The following is a 10,445-nucleotide window of genomic DNA, read 5'->3' as shown; positions in this document are numbered from 1 at the left end:
GCTTGGGAAAAGGGGGAATAAAGCCGAGTTTGGGTGGGAATAAAGCCGAGCTTTGGGTGGGAATAAAGCCGAGCTTTGGGTGGGAATAAAGCCGAGCTTTGGGTGGAATTCCGTGGCTTTTTTCGGGATGTTGTTCCCAATCCCGGATCCGGATCTCTGCTCCTGGAGGGAGGAATTTTGATGCCCCAAAAACGGGGTTTTTTTTCTTCCCCCCCTTTTTTTCCTTTCCCAATCCTTGTCCAGGGGAACATTCCCAGAGCTCCCAGGCCAGAATCCAGGGATCATCCAGGAGAGGTTTAAATCCACGTGCAATTCCTCTGAAATCCTGGGAATTTCCATGGATTTCCACGAGCGGCTGGTCCTGGATTATCCGTAATTATCCCTAATTATCCGTAATTATCCATAATTATCAATACAGATGTTGGCGCTGCCATCTCCACAGGGGGTCAGCCCAAAAAAACTTCCCAAACCTGCTGGAATTACATCAAAAATCTTGGAATATCCTCAGCGGGAAGGGCCCGCAGGGATCAGAAATGCCCAAATCCCACCTGGGAGCGTTCTCCAGGATTTTTTTTTTCCCGTTTTTCCAGAGCTCTGACCATCCCCTGGATGAGCTCCACTCCCTTTTTTCCCCGGTTTTCCTTGGAAGAAGCCGCACAGGAAAATCCCTGTGGCACAGGAGGAGCTTCCCAAGGGAATCTTTGGGTGGGAGCAGGGATGGGGTTGGGAATGACCCAGCCGGGGCCGCTGGAAAACCGAGGGAAAAGCAGGAGAGGTGGGAAAAGGAGATCTGGGAAAAGCTGGAGAGGTGGGAAAAGCAGGAATGTGGGAAAAGGAGATTTGGGAAAAGCAGGAGAGGTGGGAAAAGCAGGAATGTGGGAAAAGCAGGAGAAGTGGGAAAAGCAGGAATGTGGGAAAAGCAGGAAATGTGGGAAAAAGCAGGAGAGGTGGGAAAAGGAGATTTGGGAAAAGCAGGAATGTGGGAAAAGCAGGAGAGGTGGGAAAAGCAGGAATGTGGGAAAAGCAGGAATGCGGGGAAAGGAGATTCAGGAAAAGGAGATGTGGGAAAAGCAGGAGCTGTGGCCGCCACTCCCACTCCTGGAAATCAGGATATCCCGGGAAATCCCTGCTCCCGTCCTCCTGAACCAACAGCAGCAGGATTTATCCCTGAATTCCAGCTTTTTTTTTTTTTTTTTTTCGGGAAAGCCGATCCAAAGCCGCCCCAAAGCCGCTCCTTCCCCGCGGAGGAACGCCGCCTCTCCCCGCCCCATTGCTGCTGCTCCGTTTTTTTGGGAATTCCAGCCCCGCCCCGCATTCCCGGCGATCCCGGAGGGGGATCCCGTTCTGGGATCCCTTAGCGGAGCTCGCTGTACACTTTCAGGGAGAGGATGGAAAGCTTCTCCTGGGATTTGTCGCCGTGCTCCTCCTCCGGGAATTGGATGCTGTAGGATTCCTCGCCCGGGGGCGGCGGCGGCCGCGGGAAGCTGGGGCCGGGATCGGCGTCTGGGAACGAGGGAAACGCAGGAAAACTCAGCCGGGAATGCCGGGAATTTTATCCCGTCCATTCCCGGAATTCCCAGCCATTCCCGGATTTTCCCCAGGCATTCCCGGATTTTATCCCGTCCATTCCCGGATTTTCCCCAGGCATTCCCAGCCCGCTGACCCGCGGGCCGCGCTCTCCCGTCCATTCCCGGATTTTATCCCAGCCATTCCCGGAATTCCCAGCCATTCCCGGAATTCCCAGCCATTCCCGGATTTTATCCCAGCCATTCCCTGCCGCTGACCCCGCGGGCCGCGCTCTCCCGTCCATTCCCGGATTTTCCCCAGCCATTCCCGGATTTTATCCCAGCCATTCCCGGATTTTATCCCGTCCATTCCCGGATTTTATCCCGTCCATTCCCGGATTTTTTCCCAGCCATTCCCGGATTTTTTCCCGTCCATTCCCGGATTTTTTCCCAGCCATTCCCGGATTTTTTCCCGTCCATTCCCGGATTTTATCCCGTCCATTCCCGGATTTTATCCCGTCCATTCCCGGATTTTTTCCCAGCCATTCCCGGATTTTTTCCCGTCCATTCCCGGATTTTTTCCCAGCCATTCCCGGATTTTTTCCCGTCCATTCCCGGATTTTATCCCGTCCATTCCCGGATTTTTTCCCAGCCATTCCCGGATTTTTTCCCGTCCATTCCCGGATTTTTTCCCAGCCATTCCCGGATTTTTTCCCGTCCATTCCCGGATTTTATCCCGGCCATTCCCGGAATTCCCAGCCATTCCCGGCATTCCCAGCCCGCTGACCCGCGGGCCGCGCTCTCCCGTCCCGCCGCAGGCTCCAGACGCGGAGGTGCAGCAGCAGCGAGAGCAGCACGAGCCCGAACGCGGCCGCGGCCGCCAGCGCGGCCAGCGCGGGGCTGGAGCGGAGCTCCGGCGGCGGCCGCGCTGCAATTAACGAAAGTTAATTAGAAACGCGGGAATGCCGCCGCTGGGAGCTCTCCCAGGGCAGGGAGATCCTCCAGGGGAGTTCAGGGATGGGTTTTTGGGGGGGGCTCTGTGGGAAAGAGGGGAGGTGGGAGAGGCTCGGAGGGGAGGGAATCGTGGAGTGGGATGGGAATGGGGGAAAGGGAAAAGGGGAAAAGGGGGAAGGGGAAAGGGGGAAAGGAGGAGGGAAAAGGGAGAAGGGAAAAGGGGGAAGGGGAAAGGGGGAAAGGAGGAGGGAAAAGGGAGAAGGGAAAAGGGGGAAGGGGGAGTGGAAAATGGGGAAAATAAAGGGAAAAGGGGAAAGGGGGAAAGGAGGAGGGAAAAGGGAGGGGGAAAAGGGGGAGAGGAGGAAGGAAAAGGGGGCAGGGAAAAGGGGGGAAAAGAAAAGGAAAAGGGAGAAGGGAAAAGGGAAGAGGGAGAAGGGAAAAGGGAGAAGGGGAAAGGGAGGAGGGAAAAGGGAGAAGGGGGAAAGGGAGGAGGGAAAAGGGGGAAAATAAAGGGAAAGGGAAAAGGGAGGAGGGAAAGGGAGAAAGGAAAAGGGAGAAAGGAAAAGGGAGGCGGGAAAGGAAAAGAAAGGGAGCAGGGAAGGAAGTGAAAAGAGAGGAGGAGGAGGAGAAGGAGGAAAAGAGAGGGAAGTGGAAAAGAAAAGAGGAAATGGGATGAGGACGAGGAAAGGGAAGATGGAAGGGAAAGAGGAAAAGGAAAAAAGAGGGAAAAGAGAGGCAAGTGGAAATGGGATGAGGAAATGGGATGAGGACGAGGAAAGGGAAAAAAGAGGGAAGGGGAAGAGGAAAGGGAAGAGGAGATGGGAAAGGGAAGAGGAAAAGGAAGAGCCAGCAGGAGAAGGAGACAGGAGCGATGTTCCAGGGAGCAGCAGCAGCTTCCCACGAGCATTCCCGGGAGGGAGAAGGGGATGTGGCCCGGCCGGGGGTACCTGGCTGCGGGCCCGCGCCGGGCAGGCCGCACACGGCGTTCTGGGTGCTGCTCCCCTCCCGCAGCGTGACGAAGCCGCTGCTCTCGCAGCTGCAGAGGACGGGATTCGGCATCGCCGCAATTCCCCGCCCGCCCTCCTCCCTCTCCCCCTCCCCTCCGCTCCTCCCGAGCCTTTCCCCTCCTGATCCAGGGCAGGGGAGCTTTGGGCTCTTCCCCGCGCTTTTCCATGGATTTCCCTGTTTGGAGTCATTTTTACAGCAATCTTAACTTTGATTTTAGGCGGGTTTAATCTGGGAGTTTGGCTTAAACTCTGCCTCGAGACTAAACGAAATGCCGGGTGTTGCTTAATTCAAAAATTCATCAATTAATCTCATGATGATCCTTTTGGATTCAATTTGATTTCTTAATGGTAGTGTTGAATATCTTCACTGATATTTCAATATTAATTGATATTATATTATTATTACTATTATTATTATATGCTTCTTAATTTTATTCCTTAATTTTATTCCTAATTTCAAAGCGGGGGGGAAACACCAATTTTAGTAGTAGTAGTAGTAGTAGTATCAGTATTATTATTATTATTATTATTACTATTATTACTATTATTACTATTATTTTCAAATAAGGGGACTATCAATAAACCCATACTCAGGCCATTCTTATCCTCATTATTATTATTATTAATGTTGTTATTATTATTATTATTATTATTATTATTATTATTATTATTTCCGTTTTCGAAGAAGGAAAGCAATAATTCTCAATTCTTGATTATTGATTACTGATCATTGATTATTGGCTGCCCCGTACTCGGTCCAGTTGCGGCACCAGCTCCTCCTGCTGCTGGAGTAGGTGCCGTTCTCGCAGGGTTTGCACTCAAACTGGAAATTCACTCTGCCTGCCGGGAAAAAGGGTGGGAATGGCTGAGATCCCAAATTCCGGGACAGCTGCTGGCAGCACAGCCAGGGCCGGCCCCGTTCCCTGTCCCATTCCCTGTCCTGTTCCCTGTTCCGTTCCCTGTCCCGTTCCCTGTCCTGTTCCCTGTCCCATTCCCTGTCCTGTTCCCTGTCCCATTCCCTGTCCCGTTCCCTGTCCCGTTCCCTGTCCCATTCCCTGTCCCGTTCCCTGTCCCATTCCCTGTCCTGTTCCCTGTCCCGTTCCCTGTCCCGTTCCCTGTCCCGTTCCCTGTCCTGTTCCCTGTCCCGTTCCCTGTTCCATTCCCTGCCCCATCCCTGCCCCATCCCTGTCCCATTCTCTGCCCCATCCCTGTCCTGTTCCCTGTCCCGTTCCCTGTCCCCGTTCCCTGTCCTGTTCCCTGTCCCATCCCTGTCCCCATTCCTGTCCTATTCCCATTCCCTGCCCCATTCCTGATCCTGTTCCCTGTCCTATTCCCATTCCCTGTCCCAGCCGGGCAGGCAGCGGGGCAGGGCCCTGCAGAGCTGGCAGTGCCTGCCCCATTCCCTGCCCCATTCCCCATCCCAAATCCCATTCCCGATCCCAAATCCCATTCCCCATCCCAAATCCCAAATCCCGATCCCGTTACCGATCCTGCTGGGCTCCCAGCCGGGCGGGCAGCGGGGCAGGGCCCTGCAGAACTGGCAGTGCCTGTCCCATTCCCTGCCCCATTCCCTGCCCCATTCCCTGCCCCATTCCCGATCCCAAATCCCATTCCCGATCCCAAATCCCAAATCCCGATCCCGTTACCGATCCTGCTGGGCTCCCAGCCGGGCGGGCAGCGGGGCAGGGCCCTGCAGAACTGGCAGGGCTCGTCGGCGCAGCTGTGCCCCGGGGGACATTTGCAGTCGTGGTCCTGCGCCGCCTCGCAGGGCGCCGGCGTTCCTGCGGCGGGGAAGGGGTTAACGCCGCTGGGCCCAGAGGCCGGGATTCCCATTCCAAAGGGATTCCCATTCCAAAGGGATTCCCCTTCCAGAGGGATTCCCCTTCCAAAGGGATTCTCGTTCCCATTCCAAAGGGATTCCCCTTCCAGAGGGATTCCCCTTCCAAAGGGATTCTCGTTCCTGTTCCAAAGGGATTCCCCTTCCAAAGGGATTCCCCTTCCAGAGGGATTCTCGTTCCCGTTCCAAAGGAATTCCCATTCCCATTCCAAAGGTATTCCCCTTCCAGAGGGATTCCCATTCCAGAGGGATTCCCCTTCCAAAGGAATTCCCGTTCCCATTCCAAAGGGATTCCCCTTCCAAAGGGATTCCCCTTCCAAAGGAATTCCCATTCCCCTTCCAAAGGAATTCCCCTTCCAGAGGGATTCCCATTCCAAAGGGATTCCCCTTCCAAAGGAATTCCCGTTCCCAGGGAAAAGGCCCCATTTACACACAGGTTACACACATCACATACAATTACACACAATTTACACACAATTTACACACAATTTACACACATCACATACAGTTACACACAATTTACCCCCATTTACCCCCAATTTACACACACATTACACACAATTTACACACAGTTTACCCCCATTTCCACACAATTTACCCACATCACATTCAATTACCCACAATTTACCCACAATTTACACACCTCACACAATTACCCACAATTTACCCACAATTTACACACGTCTCGTACAATTACACACACTTTACCCCCATTTGCCTCCATTTACACACAATTTACACAATTCACCTGCATTTGCACACAATTTACCACATCACACACAATTTACACACAGTTCACCCCCATTTACCCCCATTTACTCACAGTTTACACACTATTCCCTTCATTTACCCCATTTACACACAGGTTACACAGAATTACCCACATTTACACACAAGTTACACACAATTCCCCCCATTTGTCCACAATTCACCCCCATTTACACACAGGTTACACAGAATTACCCCCATTTACCCCCAATTTACACACCTGACACAATTACACACGATTTACCCACAATTTACACACATCACATACAGTTACACACAATTTACACACAGTTTACATGCAATTTCTGCACAGCACACCCAATTTACACCCAGTTTACACCCCATTTCTGCACAATACACACAATTACGCACAATTTACACACACCACACACAACTACCCACAGTTTACATCCAAGTTACACACGGGACATACAATTACCCACAGTTTACATCCAAGTAACACCCAGCACACCCAAGTTGCACCCAGCACACCCAAGTTACACCCAGTTTACACCCAAGTTACACACAGCACACCCAATTTACACACAGTTTACACCCAAGTTGCACCCAGCACACCCAAGTTACACCCAGTTTACACCCAAGTTACACAAAGCACACCCAAGTTACACCCAGTTTACACCCCATTTCTGCACAGCACTCACAATTTACACCCAAGTTACACCCAGCACACCCCATTTACACCCAGTTTACACCCAAGTTACACCCAGCACACCCCGTTTACACCCAAGTTACACCCAGCACACCCAAGTTACACCCTGTTTACACCCAAGTTACACCCAGCACACAATTTACACCCCGTTTACACCCCCTTTCCGCACAGCACACACAATTACCCACAGTTTACACCCACGTTACGCCCAGCACACCCCGTTTACACCCCGTTTACACCCAAGTTACACCCAGCACACAATTTACACCCCGTTTACACCCCCTTTCCGCACAGCACTCACGTCCCCTCCAGGTGCACCTGGGGCAGCACTTGGTGCCATCTCCCCACACAGGCCGGAGCTCCCCGGCCTGGCAGTGCCCGGCCCGGCCCGGCCGCGCCCAGCGCCCGGCCAGCAGCGCCAGCAGCAGCCACAGGCGGCACCCGGCCATGTCCCGGCAGCGCCGCCGCAGCTGGCAGTGCCACAGCAGCTGGCAGTGCCACCTCAGCTGGCAGTGTCACCCTGTCCTGGCAGTGCCCCCCTGTCCCGGCAGTGCCACAGCAGCTGCTAGTGCCACCCTGTCCTGGCAGTGTCACCCTGTCCTGGCAGTGTCACCGCAGCTGGCAGTGCCACTTCAGCCAGCAGTGTCACCTGTCCCGGCAGTGCCCCCTTGTCCTGGCAGTGCCACCTCAGCTGGCAGTGTCACCTGTCCTGGCAGTGCCCCCCTGTCCCCTCAGTGTCACCTGTCCTGGCAGTCTCACCGCAGCTGGCAGTGCCCCCCTGTCCTGGCAGTGCCACCCCTGTCCTGGCAGTGCCACCCCAAACCTGGCAGTGTCACCCTGTCCTGGCTGTGCCCCCCTGTCCTGGCAGTGCCCCCCTGTTCTGGCTGTGCTCCCCTGTTCTGGCTGTGCCCCCCTGTCCTGGCAGTGCCACCCCAAACCTGGCAGTGTCACCGCAGCTGGCAGTGCCACGCCTGTCCTGGCAGTGCCACCCCTGTCACCGCTCTGGCCCCGCTGCAGAGGAGGCGCCGGGGTTTTTGTGGCCGAGCTCTTCCTGTTGTTTTTTGGGGGGCGGGGAGAAGGTTGGGGCTCAAATGGCAGAGGTGGGGGCAGGGAAAGGGGCGGCCCCAAAAAATGGGGATTGGGGCGGCCCCAAAAAATGGGGATTGGGGTGGCCGAGGGTTCAAGGGGGCGACATTCGGGGTGTGGGGCTGGGAACGGGTGGGGCAGGAGGGAGCTGAAAAATCGGCGGCTGCAGAGAGCTCGGGCTGGCCCGGGGCACCGCAGGGGTGGGGCGGCCAGGAATTCCCTGGGAATTCCATCTTGGCCAGGAATTCCCTGGGAATCCCATCCCAGCCCCTTCCCAGCCTGAAATTCCCTGGGAATCCCATCTTGGCCAGGAATTCCCTGGGAATCCCATCCCAGCCCCTCTCCAGCCATAAATTCCCTGGGAATTCCATCCATGGATCCATCCCTCCCTCCCTAAAATCCATCCCAACTTCCCCCTGAGAAGAACCGTTCCCTAAAACCCATCCCAACTTTTCCCTAAAACCCCTCCCAACCACCTTCTTTCCTTAAACCCATCCCAACCTTTCCCAAACCCATCCCAACCTTCCCTAAACCCACCCCAACCTTTCCCAAACCCATCCCAACCTTCCCTAAACCCACCCCAACCTTCCCTAAACCCACCCCAACCTTCCCTAACCCCATCCCAACCTTTCCTAAACCCATCCCAACCTTTCCCAAACCCATCCCAACCTTTCCCAAACCCACCCCAACCTTCCCTAAACCCACCCCAACCTTCCCTAACCCCATCCCAACCTTTCCTAAACCCATCCCAACCTTTCCCAAACCCATCCCAACCTTTCCCAAACCCATCCCAGCCTTCCCTAATCCCATCCCAGCCTTTCCCCACCCCCGCTGCCCCTTCTCCTCCCACCTTCGCCGTTTCTCACACCAAACCCACACACTGAATTCCTTTATTTCTCCTTTTTTTATTTTTTTTTTCTTTTTACCAGTCGGGGATTTTTTTTTTTTTTTTCTTTTTTCCTGCTCTGGGGCCGCTTTTGCCCTTTGAGGCCCCCGGCCCCGTCAGGTGACGGAATTTCCGCTCGGAGCTCCCGAGCCCGGAGTCAGCGCTGACCTTTGGCGCTCCCGGGCCCGGGTTTGGCGGATTGATGGCGTTGATTATCGGCTCCTCCATCTCGCCGTGGCCTTTTCTCGGCAGCTCCGCCTCTGCCCGCCGGCATTTCCCCTCCATCCTCACCCTGCTCGGGCGCCGCACGCACGGCTCGCTCCCCTCCCCAGAAAAACTCCTTCCCACGGAAAGGTTCCCCTCCTTGGGCTCCAAATTCGGGGAAAATCCCCCCCCCAAAAAAATCTGAAATGCTCCAGAAATCTGCAGTGAAATCCTCACCCCAAATCCGTCAAAATCTCTGGATCCTTCCCGAAAAGATTTCCCTCCTTGGGCTCCAAATTTGGGAAAAATCAAAAAAAAAATCTGACATTCTCCAGAAATTGGAGTGAAATCCTCACCCCAAATCCATCAAAAGGCCAGGATCCTTCCCAAAAACTTGCTCCATGGGAAATTCCCCTCTTTGGGCTGCAAATTTGGGGACTCCATGAGGAAAATCCCAAAAAATCTGACATTCCCCAGAAATCTGGAGTGAAATCCTCACCCCAAGTCCATCAAAATCTCTGGATCCTTCCCAAAACCTCACTCCGTGGGAAATTCCCGTCTTTGGGCTCCAAATCTGGGGAAAATCCCCAAAAAATCTGACATTCCCAGAAATCTGGAGTGAAATCCTCACCCCAAATCCATCAAAATCTCTGGATCCTTCCCAAAAATTCACTCAACTCACTCTATGGGAAATTCCCCTCTTTGGGCTGCAAATCTGGGGACTCCACGAGGAAAATCCCAAAATATCTGACATTCCCAGAAACCCCAAATCCATCAAAACCCCGGGATCCTTCCCAAAACCCCACTGATCACAGCCCTGCCTTCTCCTGGGAAAAATTCCAACCCTAAATTCCAACCCGGGATGGAAAAGAGGGAAAAATGTCCCGGATCAAATCCCTTTTCCACGCCCTGGTGTTCTCAAACCTGCAAGGACGGGATTTGGGGGAAAAATCCATGGATTCTGCCCATGGAAACACGGGAATGTCCTCACCCAGAGGCACATCCCGAGGGATTTGTGAGGAATTTGGGGTTGGAGCCGGACGGGGGTCGGGTTTTGGGATAGGATGAGGAGAAACGACCTCAAATTGTGCCAGGGATTGGGATTTCCTTTGGGATTTCCTCGTGGAAAATGGGGTCAGGCCTTGGGAAAAGGGCGGAATTCCCATCCCTGGAGGAATTCCTGGATTTGGCACTCAGGGATCAGGCACAGGTCGGGTTTTGGGATAGGATGAGGAGAAATGACCTCAAATTGTGCCAGGGATTGGGATTTCCTTTGGGATTTCCTCGTGGAAAATGGGGTCAGGTCTTGGGAAACGGCAGAATTCCCATCCCTGGAGGTTTCCAAGGAATTCCTGGATGTGGCATTTAGGGTGAGGATCAGTCACATGTCGGGTTTTGGGATAGGATGAGGAGAAACGACCTCAAATTGTGCCAGGGGAATTTCATTTGGGATTTCCTTGTGGAAAATGGGGTCAGGCCTCGGGAAAGGGTGGAATTCCCATCCCTGGAGGAATTCCCAAGTGTGGCA

General features: G+C 53.9%; 1 protein-coding gene across 1 annotated transcript; it reads right to left on the bottom strand.

Moving 5' to 3' along the window:
- Positions 1-1,141: 1,141 nt before the first annotated feature.
- TNFRSF18 (TNF receptor superfamily member 18) lies at positions 1,142-8,941 on the bottom strand. Its single transcript, XM_053997257.1, has 7 exons — positions 8,882-8,941; positions 7,043-7,211; positions 5,113-5,247; positions 4,219-4,306; positions 3,407-3,495; positions 2,293-2,433; positions 1,142-1,503 (listed from the first exon to the last, which is right to left on the bottom strand). Exons 1-7 carry the CDS (start codon positions 8,939-8,941, stop codon positions 1,355-1,357), a joined length of 831 nt encoding a protein of 276 aa, XP_053853232.1. The 3' UTR covers positions 1,142-1,354.
- Between the last annotated feature and the right edge of the window lie 1,504 nt (positions 8,942-10,445).

Source organism: Vidua macroura, chromosome 23, assembly GCF_024509145.1.
Source record: "Vidua macroura isolate BioBank_ID:100142 chromosome 23, ASM2450914v1, whole genome shotgun sequence".
Taxonomy (NCBI): Eukaryota; Metazoa; Chordata; class Aves; order Passeriformes; family Viduidae; genus Vidua; species Vidua macroura.
The sequence above is the reverse complement of the archived record's forward strand: the minus strand, read 5'-3'. Positions and strand labels throughout refer to the sequence as shown.

What these genes read in the sequence shown, in the direction of transcription:
- TNFRSF18 (XM_053997257.1), bottom strand. Translation starts at nt 8,941, where the DNA reads ATGGAGGAGCCGATAATCAACGCCATCAATCCGCCAAACCCGGGCCCG. An exon ending in CAGGTGCACCTGGAGGGGAC is followed by an intron (nt 5,248 to 7,042) that starts GTGAGTGCTGTG and finishes TCCCCGCCGCAG; the next exon opens with GAACGCCGGCGCCCTGCGAG. An exon ending in CGGCGCGGGCCCGCAGCCAG is followed by an intron (nt 2,434 to 3,406) that starts GTACCCCCGGCC and finishes CGTTAATTGCAG; the next exon opens with CGCGGCCGCCGCCGGAGCTC.